Genomic DNA, 16,073 nt, shown 5'->3' with positions numbered 1-16,073 from the left:
CATCGTCCCTTCCTCTTTGGGGAAATAACGACGTAACTTCAAGCGACATCAAGTAGCGCTCTTTGTATTAAAGCGCTGCTGCTATAACTAGCTTGGCGGTGGGGTCGTGGCAATTATAGCAGTAGCGCGGCTTATCACAAGCACGCTACTGCTTCATTTATTTCAGCAACGCGTTTCGTCGGTACGCGCTACTGCTACGTAGCAGCAGCGCCTTGTTCTAATGCGCGCTGTTGGTAAGATTCTGTGTATAGGCTTTTCCCTAGTAGTGGTGGTTTGTACTTTATTTTTCGTTATGTGAATGAGACTCGTATTATCATAAAAAAAGGTGGCATGTGTTCGGATACGTCAATATTACAATTACCCAATGAATACTCGCACACCTTGTCTACTCCCAAAAAAATGTGTTTGTTCAGTTTTATCACTAACTTTATCCTAATAGTATTCAAAATGTGTTTCTAAAAGATTGTTTCATTTCAATATTTATTTATGTTGGTCATAAGATGGCCAAGGAAGTTATTCACTTCATAAATTTCATGTTTTCTATGCACCTAGTAACATCAATGAGACATAGTCCCTTCCCCGCAAAAAAAAAGTAAACAATACATTAGCTCAATATCAACTAGAAAATGATGGACATTGTCCACACGCAGAGAGCAACAGAAAACTTGTACTCCCTCCATTTCATAATGTAGTGTGTATAGATTTTTTTCACAAATTAAACGTTGCAAACTTTGACCATATTTAGAGAGAGAAATATTTACATTTAAAATACCAAACGCATATCACTGGACACATCGTGAGTTACATTTTCATATTATATATGCTTAGTATTGTAGATACAGATAATTTTCTCCATAAACTTGGTCAAAGTTTGCTAAATTTGACTTTTCAAAAAATGTACATGCACTATATTATGGAATGGATGGAGTAAGTAAAAGTTTGGCATCAAAATTGTCATTGCATCACATTCATTATGAAAATCAAATGTTAATAGAGAAACTTCACGATAAAGTCAAATAATTGGTTAGGTGTGTATTTATTGGATTCTAGACTAGACTCAAATCATGATAGCCAACAATGCGGTAGTGGCACAGGAGCGGCTGAGAAAGATTATCAAAATCCTAGTGAAAATGCGGTTTACTAGTGCCGTGCTACAAGCATAGAGTCCAGTTTATGATCCAAAAATGAAAAGCGTGGAGTCCAGCCTAGAACACAACCAATTCAAAGAAAAGCTGCTACGACGGAAAAGAGGAAGAAAATGATTGAGTACACGGTGACATCCTTTTTCTTCTTCATATTTGACTGCAAGATGCTTTTCTTACGGAGGGAGCCTGGCTGTTTGTAGAGGCAAATACTTTGACCACACGGTGTCGTTTGGCTGTTTGAGCCGAGAATGTAAAGGTGAGACGCTGTGTAGGCATCACCTTCTCGTCCGAGCAAACGACCACATCAACAAAGAGGCAGCACAAACCACAAACACATGCCTACAAAGTACAAACAAACATAGAAGTTCTCCGTACTCCAACTGTGAATACGAGCGGTCGGATGGATCATACTGATTTTCCAGCTTCTGATTCGGTGCATTCCAACAAGCACGGTGACAAATCTCATAAAATTCTTGCTATTTTGAGCGGGGGTGTTGCAGAAAATGACGAGGCATCATACGTCCGCCAGGACTTCACAAAATCCCAGTCCCTGTCTGTCGTTGCCATTGCCACGGCAACAGCGAGTAATTTGCTGGAGCACATTCGCTATGTGGGTCATCAGCGGATTAGAGTGGGTAAATGGAGACGCCCTACACGCTTCTGTAGTCAATGGCAGTGACTTCTTCCTCAGGAGCATCAAGATCATTGTACCTGCAAGCAGGACCGAAAACAGGTTATGCGATACTCATGGAACGGATAAGTGCAGCGTGGAAATAGATTCAATATTATTTTTACAGAAGAAATTGCCTCCACGAGTGAGAAATACAACAGGGTGAGGATGATTCCTCAGCCTCGATAAAAATGCATGAGGCCAAACTAGTACAGAGTACAAATTCTGTTAAATGAAGAATGGTCGGTTGTTAAGTATGAAAATATACAAGGGCTGAAGATAAAATTCAGCATAGCAACAAAAGAGACGTTACATGTAACAGAAAGCACCTCAATAAAGATTTTGGAATCTTGCTTATCTAATCCTTGAGAAAGTACAGAAAACTAGAGGAGTATCACTGACCTTCGCAAAGGACGAGGATCAAGCGGAAAATGCGGATACATGGGCATCATTGGTTCAGGCATCAAAGGTTTCTTCTTACGCTGAGCACCATTCGGTCTTGGAGGTCTTTGCTCTCGCATCATTTGAACGGCCATATCTGGTGTTATAGGAACAAATGGTCCCAATGGGCTAAAACAAGGGCAGCCAATGTTAGTACTCTGCCTGCACTTCATACGCCTTTTCATAAAAAGAAAATAAGTGAATTAATAGTTAATCAGCATAACATAACCTACCCAGCACCAGGCAGAGGGACTAGTACTGTTGGAGGGGCGTCAGGGATAAGTGGGGCATCTGAACCCTGCTTATCAAAAGCGCCTTCATCTGGTATTCTTCTCATTCTGCCGCTGTCCTGCATATAGGACATGGGGTATAAACAAAAATTGTAACACTGCAGCTTTATCATTTCAATAAACATGACTGCTGCTTTGCATGTAATTTCAATGAAGGCGAAAATGGCAATGCAAAACACAAGCAAAAAGGTTACCGGGGTTGTGATGAAACCTGAATACTATCACAAGATACAAGAAATCAAAAGTTTGCAGGAAGTAATATGTAAACTTCATAAACCATACGAATAACTAATTGTTAACATTTTCTGGTAAAAACTGGTTACAAGTAAACTTCAGGTAACAGGATATGGGAGGCAATCTTCTCTTTTACATCGACCTTTTGTTATTTTGACAACAAAACGGTATGCAGGAATAAGTAGCTACTTTATTTCTTACTTCCTCCGTTCCAAGATATTTGAAGTTTTAGGTTTGTCCTAAGTCAAACTGGTAATTTTTTGTATAAACTTGACCAAACTTAAGGAAGTTTGACTTAGGATAAACCTAGAAATTTTGGAATGGAGGGAGTATCTACGAACGGCACCTGTCCTAATTTGTTGTATGTATTCCAAGAAAGTCTGAATAGATAGCTAAATGTACCAAGCCACTGAATAACTAAATGATGCGAAGATTCTTACTTGTTCAGATTGCTGCATAACTGGCTTTCCACCTGGGGCATTTGGATCACTGCACCAAAAAGAAATTACATGAGAAACATCACCTTTTAACACGTTTGAAATTTGTTTTAGCTTTAGTTTAATCTGATTATACTGAAACATACTTCATGTAATTTTGGAAATAGATATCATCTTGGACATTCAAAGTTAACACAGAGACCAAGTCAGGATGCTTGAGCTTTAGATGCTTGTGAACGAACTCAGGAGCATGGAAAACTTTTGCACACCCCATGGCTCCACACCCATACTTATAGCCATAATTCTCATCCATAATTTTCTTGACATAAGGTGCCAGAGCTTCAACAGTTGCTGCATCAATTTTGTCCTTGGCTGTCAATACAACTAGAGGATCATCACCATTCACCAGTCTTTCGTGCCAGAAGGAATCCAGTTTTTTCTCCCAATCAGCAGCACTGATGTTAAACCCATCGGCAATTTTGTTGTCAGCTCTCACATGACGAAAACCATTTGCGTTTCTCCTCTCAGACATGCCATAGTAATCAACACCATGGACACGCCATAAGTAGGTAAGGAGAGTGTCAAGGAGCTCAACACCTTCAAGGCCCTTGACAGTAGTTAAGCCCCGGATAATGACTAAAGGCCCTGCGGATCCAACATGTGATCTGTCATCATCTGGCTTGCCATGATCACCACCAATTGACAGAATGTTTCCAACAATACCCTTTTCAGTGTCAAGCTTTCGCACTAAAGCTAGAGTTTGATCTATGTCAGCTTGAACTCGTCGATACTTCGAACTGACCGGATGAGCTTTCGGAGCAGTTGAAAGTGGTCCAGGTTCTTTTGGGGGACCTCTTCCATTCTTTCTTCTCTTGTTACCATAATCTTCACCATTCCCAGAGCTTCCATAGTTGACATTCCCTGATTTGCTTGATCCATCAGCAGTCATTCCAGGACCACTGGACCAAGACAATAAGGATATCAGCAAAACTGGCAAAATTGTGCAATATATATATAAGACAAAATTAGATAGGATTAGAGATGCATCTCACAGGTCCAAAGTTCCACTTCGCAAATCAAGAATTAAACTCTTCGCTGCAGCCTTACAAAACTCATTCCTCCTGAGTTAACAAAATAAGACATGCCAATGATCAGCAAAACTCAACTACCAACAAGAAAAGCTCAACTAAAAATAAGTAGAAAGCATACATAAAAATAACACATACAACTGTTTCATCTAGTCATGAAGTGTTACAATCATTTTTGGTGGTACTCAACACAGATCGGGGTACCAAAATTTGTGACAGTAAGCAAACTATTTTCAGAAAGAGAGGTAGCAAACGTTTCACCTTTCAATAACAGATAATAAGCTTGTCGGGTGGTACTTCTCTTTCAACCTGCAATTACAGTCAAACGAAAGAAAAAACCATTAGTTCCTTGAGAGCGTAAGCTAACGCCTCTAGATGAAAACATTTTAACATACCTAGTATCACCCTTATGGAGATCAAAATATGCATGTTTCTGTGTAGTAATGTATGCTGTCTTGTATTCATGGTACCTTGTCAACCATGGAAGGTTTAATCAATCAATTAGGTGGTTCTGAACTGAAAGTGGGTCTAGTACCAGTAGCTCAAAGTAAACTTCTGTTCGATTCTGTTGATTACCTGCTCTCAGCTTCAGCTGGTGAAACATCATCTTCAAGAGCTAGGATAAACTGTTTGTACGTCATTAATCCTTTTCTGAAAATATTCAGAATCATATACAATCACATGCAGCGCAAGTATAGGATTCAAAATGGAAACAGAAGTAACTCAAGAGAAAGAGAAAGATAAACAATATACAGATGGCTTGAGAACTTAGGAACTAACATTATAACATACTAAGCAGATCAAACCTATCGGTTATAAGGCAACAATTTCTTTACCTTTGGGTTATATCTTGAACCTTACTGGAAGCACCATAGCCAGAGTTAGGCCCATCTGAAATAACAGCAAGTAATACATGACGTGAACACGCATGAAGCTTGTCTGCTAACACTAGCTGTTGTTTCCTTCTGCATAAGCAGGCTGGTAATAGAACAGATCAATTCACATGCTTGATACTAAGAATTCCAGATGTTCGAGACAAGAGGTAAACCCAGAAGTAACAGAACATATCATGTTGACACCACAGGTCTCCCATTTTCTTTTTCCTAAAGTGCACTAACAAAATTAGTGATGTTGACTCCAACTTCTCAAACGCTTAGGAACTAACTATCATACACTTGATTGATGGGGGCAGTTGCTCAAGCTAGGAAGCCCACAAGTCAAGCTTTAGCTGTAAATTCTTTTTTGAGGAATAGCTTCAGTTATAAAATAGATACTGTGCATAGTGTACAAACTGTACAACACCATAGTGTGCATAGTGCACGTGATTGAGGGCAGAGCTAACAAACTGTACAACACCATCACATGGCCTACATACTGATTATCAAACACGAGAAAAGCTTAAACCCCCACAACCCTTTCAGGTCACGTGCTTGGGATCGAAGGCCATAGGTGAGTGCTCCAAGAGCGAGCAGCTCAACTGACAGCCAAATCACACATGATAGTTACGTACAAGTCTTTGAGCACAAGAATGACAGATGGCAAACAGGTTTTTCCATTGACCTCAAATCAAACCCACATGTTTCGAGGTGAAGGTGGATCAGCAAGGTCTGACAGCTCAGTCTCGATCAGGCCAAGCTATCGCTTCACTATCTCAAAACACCCCACACACTCCACAGGCCGAGAACCCTCAAAACTCTGTTTCGCCGATCACGCGAACTTGTCACAGACAGAGACAGAGCGAATCAGGTTCGAAATGCATGTGACTAAAACGTGAAAGCTCATCAAAGTCGGCTCACCTGGAGCGCGATGCCCGGCGAGCTTGCCACCGTCTCCGCCGCGCTCGTACCTACACCAAGCGCCGGCCAGGCACGACCAGAAACACACATAGATTAGCTTAGAACGGCACGGCGCGGAAGGGCCCAAGTCCCGAAGCCTCACCTCCCGCCGCGCGGTGGGCTGCGTCGGCCAGCCCCATCGTCCCTTCGAGGCCGCTTGGGCGGGTCGGGAGACGGCGACCTCCTCGGCGGGGAGCTGCGCCGCCTCTTCCCGTCGTTTGATCGCGAAGGCGACCTCCGCCGCGGCGGGCCCATGATTTCTGCGGGGCTGGAGCTCCTGGAGGAGCGCGACGAGTCGCTCTCCAAGCGGTAGGTGACGCGCACGGGGCGGGAGGAGCCGACGGGGGGAGGTGGCGGGAGCGGCACGTGCACGCGCTCCGGCGACGGCTTCCCGCGTTGGCGTGGCGAGCGCGAGCGGCGCCGCGCGCCCTGGCCGCCTCCGGGGCTGGAGCTCCTCCCATCGCTGCGCGGCGAGTCGGCGTCCATGCGGTAGCCGGCGACGCGCTCGGGGCGGGAGGAGCCGAGCGGGGGAGGGGGAGGGAGCGCCTGCGCCTGGGCCTGCGCGGGGTCCTCGGAGCGGGAGGCGAGGGCGTCGACGAGGCGCACGGGGCGGGAGGAGCCGAGCGGCGGGGGCGGCGGGAGCGGGGGGTCGTCGTCGGCGGCGTCGGCTTCGTCGGCCCACGAGCGCGCGGGCCCGGGCCGCGCGTGGCGATCGCCGGGCGGCGCGGCGAGGAGCGGGCGGACGGGCTGGTCTCCAGGAGAGCGCGGGACGTCCCACGTAGGCCACATTGGCGCGGGAGCACGGGGAGACGCCTCCGGGGGTTCGGGCTGTGACCGGTACGGCCGGACGGCGCGGCGGCCGAGGTTTAGCAGGCGGAGGGGAGGCGTGGGGAAGAAGAAGAAGTGGGTGAGAGAGAGCGGGGGAGGGAAAAAGCTGCAGAAACGGCAGGGGTGATCACGCACACAGCGTCACAGCACACCACGCCGTGCCCCGCGGAGGGGTGCCAGGCTGTAGCGTCTGGGGTGGATTTCGTGCGGGCCGCGTCGGGCTAACGGGCCTGGGCTGGGCCCGGTGGCGGAAATCGCAATGGGCCTGCTCGCTCGATGCTTCCAGAGCACAGGGCAAAACGAACCAATCATGCTGAAGCAGACACCAGGGAATGCAATGGTGCTCTAAAAAAAAGCAGTGGATGCAATGCAAGCCACCAAACGCTGCCAGAAAAACGATTTGCGATATCGGATGCCATAACGCTGACCCACGGAACGCAGCAAGAGGCAGGAGGAGATCGGCTGGAGTCAATGGAGGGATCGCACTGTACTCCAGCATGCATACTCACTTTTGTGTACTGTATTTGTCACTTCCATTTATCAATCTCTGAACAGAACACTCCCCAGTCTCTACCAGTTCTCATAACATGTAGGGCAAGAAGCCTGACAGTGAATGCCATGAATGTTACATACAGTATGGACTATACATACATGCGGAGCTCTCCTCTCCTCTGCATGCTTCGGGATAAGAAGAACATCAAAGTGTGGAACTGAACGTGCCATAGCGCCTAGCTCATTCCAGAGCATACATTTCATCCGGTAATCAGTGGTCTTACTGTGTGACCCCTGATTGTATGACCATATGGTACTGTTTCTCATCTCAACACGGGAAAATCACTGTGATGGTTGAGATGGTGCGTGTGAATGTACATTGGAGGTGGGGATTGGGGAGGGAAACTACGATGGGTTCGATAGCGACGAAGGGTTTGGAACCTGATGGGTAGGGGGGTGCCGGCTCTCATGAGCAATCGAGCTCGGAGCTCGCCAGCCTCCGCTTCAGCGACTCGTTCTCCTTCCGGAGCTTCATGACCTTCTGCTTCAGCGACTCCACATGCTGGACCGAGACGGAGTCCCTTTGCTGCTCTGCCTGCTTCATCTTCAGAATCCTCACTGGATCAGAAAAAAGGAAGATGAAATCCCTGTCAACAAGTGGTCAACTGGCACAACAGACTGAACGAACAACCCAAAACTGTTTGAAATCTACATGGTTCGCAAAAGCACTTGTTTATTTGGCCCACCGGTCCAGATTAAACTTACACTCATTTTCTGCAGTTTTAAGCTTCCTTTGCGTGTCGTCTTTCTCCTCCTGTTCCACCATGATCACATCGTGCAAATCCTGGATATCGTTTTTATCTGTAACACGAGCAAGGGGGTGTTTACATTATCAGAGATAAGAGGTGATGATCCAAGGAATCAGCATGGAAGCAAGTTTAGAGCATTACACTTCATATGTACTTCAGCAGTGACCTGCTCCAACTTGCTACCTAGCATGTCGATGTGAGCTTTATGAGCACCCAGGTCCAACTTGAGTTGTTTTATCGCAGCCTCATCGGCAGCTTGCTGAACAAGAGCACAGCTGGTTGTAGCGGAAGTTAGCTCTTCAGTTTTCATAAAACAATCAACAGGATAATTTGATCTGAATCCCCAGCTTCTCCCTACAGTAATATGTCACGTCCCATAAAAGGCCTTTCTCTTTACCTGAGTTTGCTCTCCAGGGCATTGCAGTTCATTTCATTGTCATGCTTAAGTTGCTCGACCTCCCTCTTATGCTCCTGTTTGAATATAAACTAGTGTTAGATTGACTTTATGGATTAACTGGATGCTTGGAAAGCAGTTAATTACCTCTTCCATGGATAGCAATCTGCTATTTGCTTTTCCTAATTCTTCCTTCAGACTTTGAGCTTCTGTGTGATATTTTATCTGAATAACATCAAGCATATCAGAAATAGTCCATAGTTTGATGGGCATGATTATGTTGCATATTAAACCCTAGCACCTTGCCCTATCATTAAACTTCATATATTGTCAGCTTTCAAGCCGCAAACAGAAAAACAATCAGATCAAATTGTACAATTCAGAAGTTAATATAGAATGGACCAGAATGTCAACACATGAAGTCAATCTCACAAGTGTAAAGGACAGCAGACAGTCTCGAGCTAAGACCATTAACTTAACTGATTTCATCTACATCCACAGTAGTTGACGACCGACAATGAAAACTAATTTAGTTATTTCATAATCTTAGTATTATAAATTCACCAGCCTAGCGTAGAATTGTAACTGCACATAGCATTACAGTAAGTAGCAACCTACCTGGTTGGTGAACTTGAATAAAGTTTCAGTGTACAGCCTCCTTAACCGCTCATTATCTGCGCAACAGAAAGAAAAAACTTAAAATGCTTCTTCCAACCTCAGCAAGCAATGGAAATTATCACCTATTACATGATTTACATTAACAGGAAAGCAATAAAATAAAATAAAATAAAGCTGGACTGCACTGTGGAAGAATGCTGAATTTCAGTTAAACCTTTCTTGAGATCTGTTATATGCGACTCAAGAGCTTCGCGCTTCTTGGATTCAGAACTGCAGCTCACTCTTAAAGCCTGGGCCTCAGCTAGTGCATCTTTATACCCCTGTTCAGAACAAAGAGCCAGTAAACAACAGAAGATCAACACATCACAGGAAATGAATACTTGGATACAGATTTATTTTTTCTTAGGCAATGAAAACTGTTACATTAGAAATCGGTGGCAACACTTGAGTTCTGGAAGCAGCAGAAATTACAAAATCACTCTCTTCTGCCCCCACAGACTACGCTACATATATTTTGGTTTACTGGGGACGTAGGAATTGAAATAGCATCTCAATCGACGAATAATTTGCAGTGGGTTCGACGGAGAATCGAGCGCTGGAGTTGAACTACTGTGAAAATTTCCCCGCACAGCAGCATCTCTCCATGTCAATGGGACGAGAGGCTCCTCGGCATAACCAATCAGCTACCACAATCCGCAGCATTGGCCAAAAATGCAATCATACGGGAAGGGAAGCTGCTACCAACAAAGACGCAAAATGCTCTCGATTCCGCCAATGCCGTCGGAGACAATCTATTCGGCGGCGTTCTCCGTCTCGTAGGCATTTCATCTAACACCTGAGCGTATCTGTGTTGGCGCTCCCCCGGAAGGTTCGGAGATTGCTGCGACGGCTCGAGCTCTTCGGCACCTGAACGTGGCGTTGATCCAAACCTAAACTCCGAGACGGACGGGGTGCGAGCGAGGCGCGAACCAGCGGGAGCGGGACGGTGGTAGGGTGGGATGCCGCGGTGCGGGGCTACTGACCTGGGAGAAGCGGTGGAAGTTCCGGAGCAGCGACTCCAGCTCCCCGTCCCCCGCCGCCGTCGTCGCCGCCGCCGCAGCCGCCGCCATCGTCGGGCGTCACCTGTCCTGGGCTCCCCGCGTTGCTCTTGCTCTGGTCGTGGTGGTGGTGGGACGCGGCGGCGAAAATGAAAATTAACCAGGCCTAAGCCTTATACTAACCCCTCTGACGATTTTTTCTAATTATAAACAGGCCCAAATGGATTTCTTTTAGGGGTAAATGGATTTCTTTTGTGGTGTCAAATTGATTGTCGATTGTCGCGGCTCATACATTAGCGCAATTATGTGCCAAAATACATAGCTGGACACGAGTCTCCCGGATGAACAGTAAATTAAAATAAATAGCAAAAGAAAACTGAAATTCTTATTCGTCCAAGATGAACAAGTTTTCTGTGGGCGTGCAAAGTTTCATGACAATGGACATAGGAGGAGCTCGGGAAACAAAAAACAAAATCATTGTTCTAAAACAAAAAATTCTAAACCTTTCTCAAAACTCTGTTTTTTTCTGTCTCGAGCCCCTACGATGTCATACCGTCACAAACTTTTACATACCCTAGAAAACTTGTGCGTCTTTCATGTCAAAGAAATCGAAATTTATTTGATTTTTTGCTATTTCTTTTGATTTATTGTTCATCATCAGGAGCAGATGCTTCCCAGCACCAAAACGTTGTCCTCAATTGTGTGCTTCTTCTGATGATTTTATCCAGTGCAGTGTAACTTATTCGAGAAACTCTTTGTAGTGAATTTCTGTGATCAATAAAGAGTGACATTCTCTAAAAACTATTATATTGGTAAAAAGAATCCATCATACAGTATAATATTCGAGTGGGTAATGACCTTGGAATCCTCCTTTATTCTGATGTTGTTTATTTAGTCCTGCCATTAAAGAGGTTTTCATGTGGTGTAATTTTTTCAATCAAAGGAGCCTCCAGGACCCCATTTTCATTTAAGAAAATAGTCTTGTACAAGAAGAAACAGCATCGGCCATATATACACCCCCAAAGCCTACAGTAGCATGCATCCAGGGTGAAAAACTAAAAGAAAAAGAAACTTAACTAGGGGAGATACATTGCCCTTTCACACCCAGTAACTACAAGCTATAGAAGCATAGGCACACACCGCTTAACTCAACCTAGAGCAGAGACTGTATATTACGTACATACCATGCAGGAGAAAGCAGTGGAACAAAGTAGTAAAGCCCAAAATCACTTTCACGGGTAGACACATATCCTGTTGACCGTATACCCCTAGCATATGCTCTTTCTTGAAGATTTCACTCGTCAATTTAGCAAGTCTTCTAGACCATGCGCATTTTTTTTTTTTGCAATCCTCCTTTCTATAGTAGTATAAGCTTAGTGGGGACATTAAGAAGTATACTTGAAAGCAAGATTTGTTTCATGTTTTCCAAATAGTCCTAAAAGTCCAGCAACACCTAAAGAGATTATAGCCATATCCTTGCCAATATATCTAGACAACCAATTCTGTCATACATCAAGAGATTATAGCTAGGTAGTCCATAAAAATCCAGCAACACCTAAAGAGATTATAGTCGGATTTTGGGGTTTTTGGAATTTCCCAAAGCAGCCCCAATAACATTCCGTAAAAACCTAGCTAGTGAGCAAGAAAAGAAGAAGTGATCATTACTCTCTTCACTATCGCAGCACTCACACTTCCTATTCATGTCCACTCTTTGTTACTCAGTTTATCTTTGGTCAAAACCCTGTTTTTAGTAACAAGCCTGGAAAAGGCTTTAACTTTTAAAGCCATTTTCATCCTCCACAACAACTTGTAGGGGGAACAACATGTCTAGCAATGATGTAATGATAAAGCGATTTAACCAAAGAAAGTACCCAAGGTTGTGATCAACCACTTAACTTTGTTTGGTTCTTCAGTCAGAATAACTTGACCACAAATATCCAACAGATCATTCCACATAGCCAGGGTATCCCTGTACACGAATATCCTAAATATAATACAATCGAGGGCTGGAAAATCCACTTCAAGAAAACAAAATTAAAGGTTGGTTGTTGCCTGTTCGGTAGATTCCTCCCCGGGATATTTTGGCCCAAGACTCCCAGATCGGCGTACCACCTCGGACTTTAGACCGGCCTTTGGGCCCCCTAGAAGGAGGAAACCGACATCCTTGTCATGCAAGAAAAGGAGGCCAACCCGACGTTGGAACCCTCAAACCCCCTTTAGATCGACTAGGATTTTGTGACCCTAGCATCCTTTATATATAAGTCGGGTCTGGGCTAGACGATAGACACATTACCTTCGCCCTTTGGTAAATCTACCATCCCTGAGATCACCATTGTACAATCTAATTAATGCAATGCGGGAGTAGGGTTTTACCTCTAGAGCGAGGGCCTGGACTTGGGTAACTTTGCTTCTTGCTTCCCATCCGGGCTTTTCGGCTAGTCGCGGTACCCTAACAAAGCGTCTATCGAAATATACGTCGACTATAGGTGATGTGATCAAAACAATGTCTATCTCAACAACACATGATGTATTTGAATCAACAAGTCATGCATCATTCTCATCTGGAGTTATGAAATATGTACCTTTCATGTTACCTTGTTGCAACAACTTAGATGGTGTAGGCACCGGTAATGGTGAGCAAGAGTTGGAGTCATTGTGGTCATGGTGGTCTAGCACAAATATACATATCAGCAATGAAACGAGGAATATATTGAAATCTAGACCGAATTTCATGGTTCAATCCATTGGAAAATCTATTCTTTGTATCATCCTTGGATTCGTTTATCTCACAACAATGCATATAAAATTCCAGTCGTTGAGAGTAAGCACAGTCGGACTCAAATTCGAATTTCCAACATGTTCCCTTTTTTACCACTAACGTAAATTGCTATATTTTGTTTCGTCTATGTGATACCCTTATAATGCGCACCATGGCCTACTAGCGTGGTTAACCTCGACACTGTGAGTGGTTGAGTGTTAATCTAGTGTATTATGTTAAATTTGGCCCAAATAATGTTAAATATTACGTGTTCATGCAAAGAAATAAATTTGGCGGGGGGGGGGGGGGGGGGGGCAATAGCCCTCTAGTTAATATTGTGCTATTGCTCTTGAGGGTGATGCAGAAGAGCAGCGCTCACAAGCGAAGACATCAACTCCAAGCTCGCCACGTGCAGCCAAACGCGTGACAAGTGAAAGCTGTGCACGGCGACGCAGGTGGAGCAAGTGAAGATCATCTGCGGACCTTCCCTGTCTGGCTCTGCATGGTCTTCTACACCGTCATTTATACCCAGATGGTGTCGCTCATCGTCGTGTAGGGAACCGCGATGCGCCAAACCACACCTTGGTGCGTGTAACACCCCGATGTAACTTTCCATATTTGTAACTCCGACTCTTGCCATTTTCGGCTATGTGCTATGATATTCCCTCCGTGGTCGGGTTTTGTTTGTCGTTTTGTATTTTGTTCATGTCATGCATCTCATACCATGTCATCATGTGCATTGCATTTGCATACGTGTTCGTCTCATGCATCCGAGCATTTTCCCCGTTGTCCGTTTTGCAATCCGGCGCTCCTATCTCCTCCGGCGCACCCCTTTTGTTTCCTTTCGTATGCGGGTGTCAAACATTCTCGGAATGGACCGAGGCTTGTCAAGTGGCCTTAGTATACCACCGGGAGACCACCGGTCAAGTTTCGTTCCATTTGGAGGTCGTTTGGTACTCCAACGGTTAACCGGGCATCCGCAAAGTCCATTTGTGTGTGCAGCAAACCCCCCCTAAAAACCAGCCCAAAACCCACCAAACTCTCTTCCATGCTCTAGGTCGTTCGATCACGATCGTGTGGGCGAAAACCGCACCTCATTTGGAGCCTCCTAGCTCCCTCTACCTATTTATATGTGAGCCCTCCTGAAAACAAACGCAGATCAAACCCTAAAAAAATTCCCTCTCCGCGGCCGGACGCGTCCACTCCGCGCCGGACGGATCCCGCCGCCGCGCCCAGCCAGTGGCGCGCTGCCACGTGGCCGGCCCGTATGCCGCCACCGCCGCGGGCCCTCCAGGCCCGCTTCCTCCCGCGCCGCCGCTCGGGCCCCGTCGCCCCGCGCCCGCCTCCTCACCGCGCCGCTCCGCCGCCGCCGTGCGCCGTGCGCCTCGTCGCCCGCGGTGCCCCGCCGCCGTTCGGCACCGCCGCCCTCGTCGCCCGCGCCTCCTCCGGCCACCCCTCCGGCCGCCGGCCTCACCTCCGCCCTCTCCCTCCCGTCGCCGGCGAATAAGGCCCCGAGCCCTAGCCCGAGCTCTTCGGCCGATCCAGATCCGGTCAACGCCAGGTTGACCCCGGGAGCCCCCCAAATTTTCCTAAGTGTTTGCAATTTTCACTTCATATGCCCATGTTCAACAGTGCATAACTCTCTGTATATAGCTTCGTTTCGCGCATGTAATATATCAAATTGTTTGCCTCGTGATGCTCTACATTTTGTTCAATTGCACCATGTTCATTAGAGGCCATCTTGATGCCCAAATCTCTGTTGTAAGAGGGCTAGTTGCTGTTATCTTCTGGTTCTTATCAGAACTTGGAGAGTTGTCATTTTTGTAACATTTAATCTGTGCATCTTATGGGCATGAGCTCTACACGTGTTTTGTTGTATGCCATGTCATCTTTCCAGTGGTGTATGCCATGTATTTTTGTGATCTCTGTGGTGACTAGCACAAGCATGCAAACTAGGCCCCGTAATGTTTCTGATTTCAGGGACTTAGAGAAATAAGTCCTTGTCTGCTGTTATTTTGTTGCCATGTAAACTTGATGCTACAGAGAGATCCATGCATATTTAGGAGATGTTCAGTAAAGATGTTTTGTAGATATTGTTGTAATTGATCCATTCCTGCCCTTGTTTGCAATTATGGAGTGCCATAGCATGACTCAATCTTGCTCTACTTTTGCTATAAAATATTTCTGGCAGATTCTTAACATGATATTCATTTTTGCCAAGCTTATTGTAGTTGATCCATACATGCTATGTAATTATTCTTGCCATGGTTAGCTTCATAAACATGCCATCTTGCTGTAGGTATGCTTTTGTTTGTCATGCATTGCTTTTTGGTGAGTGCATCAAGCTCACCAACATGCCTTCATATTATTATTTCTGCCATGCTCTGTTTTCTGCTAAGTCTGAAACCTGATAACGAAACTTGCTATGTTTACAAGGTTTCCATCATATCTTCTGGTCCTTTTTGGCTTATGGTCAGTAAGGGACTTTAGTTATATGAATTTAGTAGAATACTTCCATGCCTTGTTTTGCTATTTTAAGTTTCTGTAGCATGTTGATTTTGTGCTCTGAACATTGCTACCTGATGCTGTTTTCTGCCATGTCCAGTAATTTCACCAAGTCAGTGAACCTGTTATCTTTTGCACTTTTGCCATGCTTGTTTGAGCTTGTTATGTTGTGAACTAGCCGTAGCTCAGTGTTCATCTTTTGTCAACAATCTCCTGTAGATTACTGCCATATGCTTTGTTGCTATGTTGGAGTGCTGTAGCATTGTTGCTTGTTGCATTTTAAGTGCTATCATGCTGTTAATCGCAGATTCGTGTCATTCTTGTTTTGCTTGCCATTTGCAAACCGTGCATCCGATTGCGGTGATCTTTATATCGATTTCGAACGAAATCATCTCATCTTTCTAGTGGCATGCTTGGTTTGCCAAGTTATTGCCTTGTTCTTCATTTTCCTTCCGGATCACGCATATGCATCGCATATCATATCTTGCATAT

The 16,073-nt window shown here is 45.1% G+C and overlaps 2 protein-coding genes across 3 annotated transcripts; both read right to left on the bottom strand.

Annotated features, from left to right (window-relative positions):
• Window positions 1-1,051: 1,051 nt before the first annotated feature.
• On the bottom strand, window positions 1,052-7,298 carry LOC123143804 (serrate RNA effector molecule). 2 transcript variants are annotated; one of them, XM_044562800.1, is made up of 13 exons: window positions 6,244-7,298; window positions 6,102-6,151; window positions 5,142-5,196; window positions 4,882-4,956; window positions 4,701-4,775; window positions 4,567-4,614; window positions 4,270-4,338; window positions 3,941-4,176; window positions 3,364-3,862; window positions 3,221-3,269; window positions 2,490-2,605; window positions 2,218-2,385; window positions 1,052-1,856 (listed from the first exon to the last, which is right to left on the bottom strand). In XM_044562800.1, the coding sequence occupies exons 1-13, from the start codon at window positions 6,927-6,929 to the stop codon at window positions 1,796-1,798; spliced, it is 2,187 nt and encodes a 728-aa protein (XP_044418735.1). In that variant the 5' UTR covers window positions 6,930-7,298; the 3' UTR covers window positions 1,052-1,795. The 2 variants fall into 2 exon arrangements, with proteins under 2 accessions (XP_044418735.1, XP_044418734.1); XM_044562799.1 differs by having other exon boundaries at window positions 1,055-1,856; window positions 3,364-4,176; window positions 6,244-7,281.
• A 186-nt stretch (window positions 7,299-7,484) lies between these two features.
• LOC123143805 (protein At-4/1) lies at window positions 7,485-10,495 on the bottom strand. The gene is made up of 8 exons (XM_044562802.1): window positions 10,304-10,495; window positions 9,496-9,601; window positions 9,282-9,337; window positions 8,811-8,888; window positions 8,667-8,740; window positions 8,411-8,544; window positions 8,226-8,321; window positions 7,485-8,078 (listed from the first exon to the last, which is right to left on the bottom strand). Exons 1-8 carry the CDS (start codon window positions 10,388-10,390, stop codon window positions 7,927-7,929), a joined length of 783 nt encoding a protein of 260 aa, XP_044418737.1. The 5' UTR covers window positions 10,391-10,495; the 3' UTR covers window positions 7,485-7,926.
• Between the last annotated feature and the right edge of the window lie 5,578 nt (window positions 10,496-16,073).

This window comes from Triticum aestivum, chromosome 6D (genome assembly GCF_018294505.1).
Source record: "Triticum aestivum cultivar Chinese Spring chromosome 6D, IWGSC CS RefSeq v2.1, whole genome shotgun sequence".
Classification (NCBI taxonomy): Eukaryota; Viridiplantae; Streptophyta; class Magnoliopsida; order Poales; family Poaceae; genus Triticum; species Triticum aestivum.
Note: the sequence above shows the minus strand (reverse complement) of the source record. Positions and strands in the feature narration are given on the sequence as shown.

What these genes read in the sequence shown, in the direction of transcription:
- LOC123143804 (XM_044562799.1), bottom strand. Translation starts at nt 6,929, where the DNA reads ATGTGGCCTACGTGGGACGTCCCGCGCTCTCCTGGAGACCAGCCCGTC. An exon ending in CTCCATAAGGGTGATACTAG is followed by an intron (nt 4,615 to 4,700) that starts GTATGTTAAAAT and finishes CTGTAATTGCAG; the next exon opens with GTTGAAAGAGAAGTACCACC. An exon ending in GATCCTCGTCCTTTGCGAAG is followed by an intron (nt 1,857 to 2,217) that starts GTCAGTGATACT and finishes TCCTGCTTGCAG; the next exon opens with GTACAATGATCTTGATGCTC.
- LOC123143805 (XM_044562802.1), bottom strand. Translation starts at nt 10,390, where the DNA reads ATGGCGGCGGCTGCGGCGGCGGCGACGACGGCGGCGGGGGACGGGGAG. An exon ending in ACTTCCACCGCTTCTCCCAG is followed by an intron (nt 9,602 to 10,303) that starts GTCAGTAGCCCC and finishes TGTTCTGAACAG; the next exon opens with GGGTATAAAGATGCACTAGC. An exon ending in GATTGCTATCCATGGAAGAG is followed by an intron (nt 8,741 to 8,810) that starts GTAATTAACTGC and finishes ATATTCAAACAG; the next exon opens with GAGCATAAGAGGGAGGTCGA.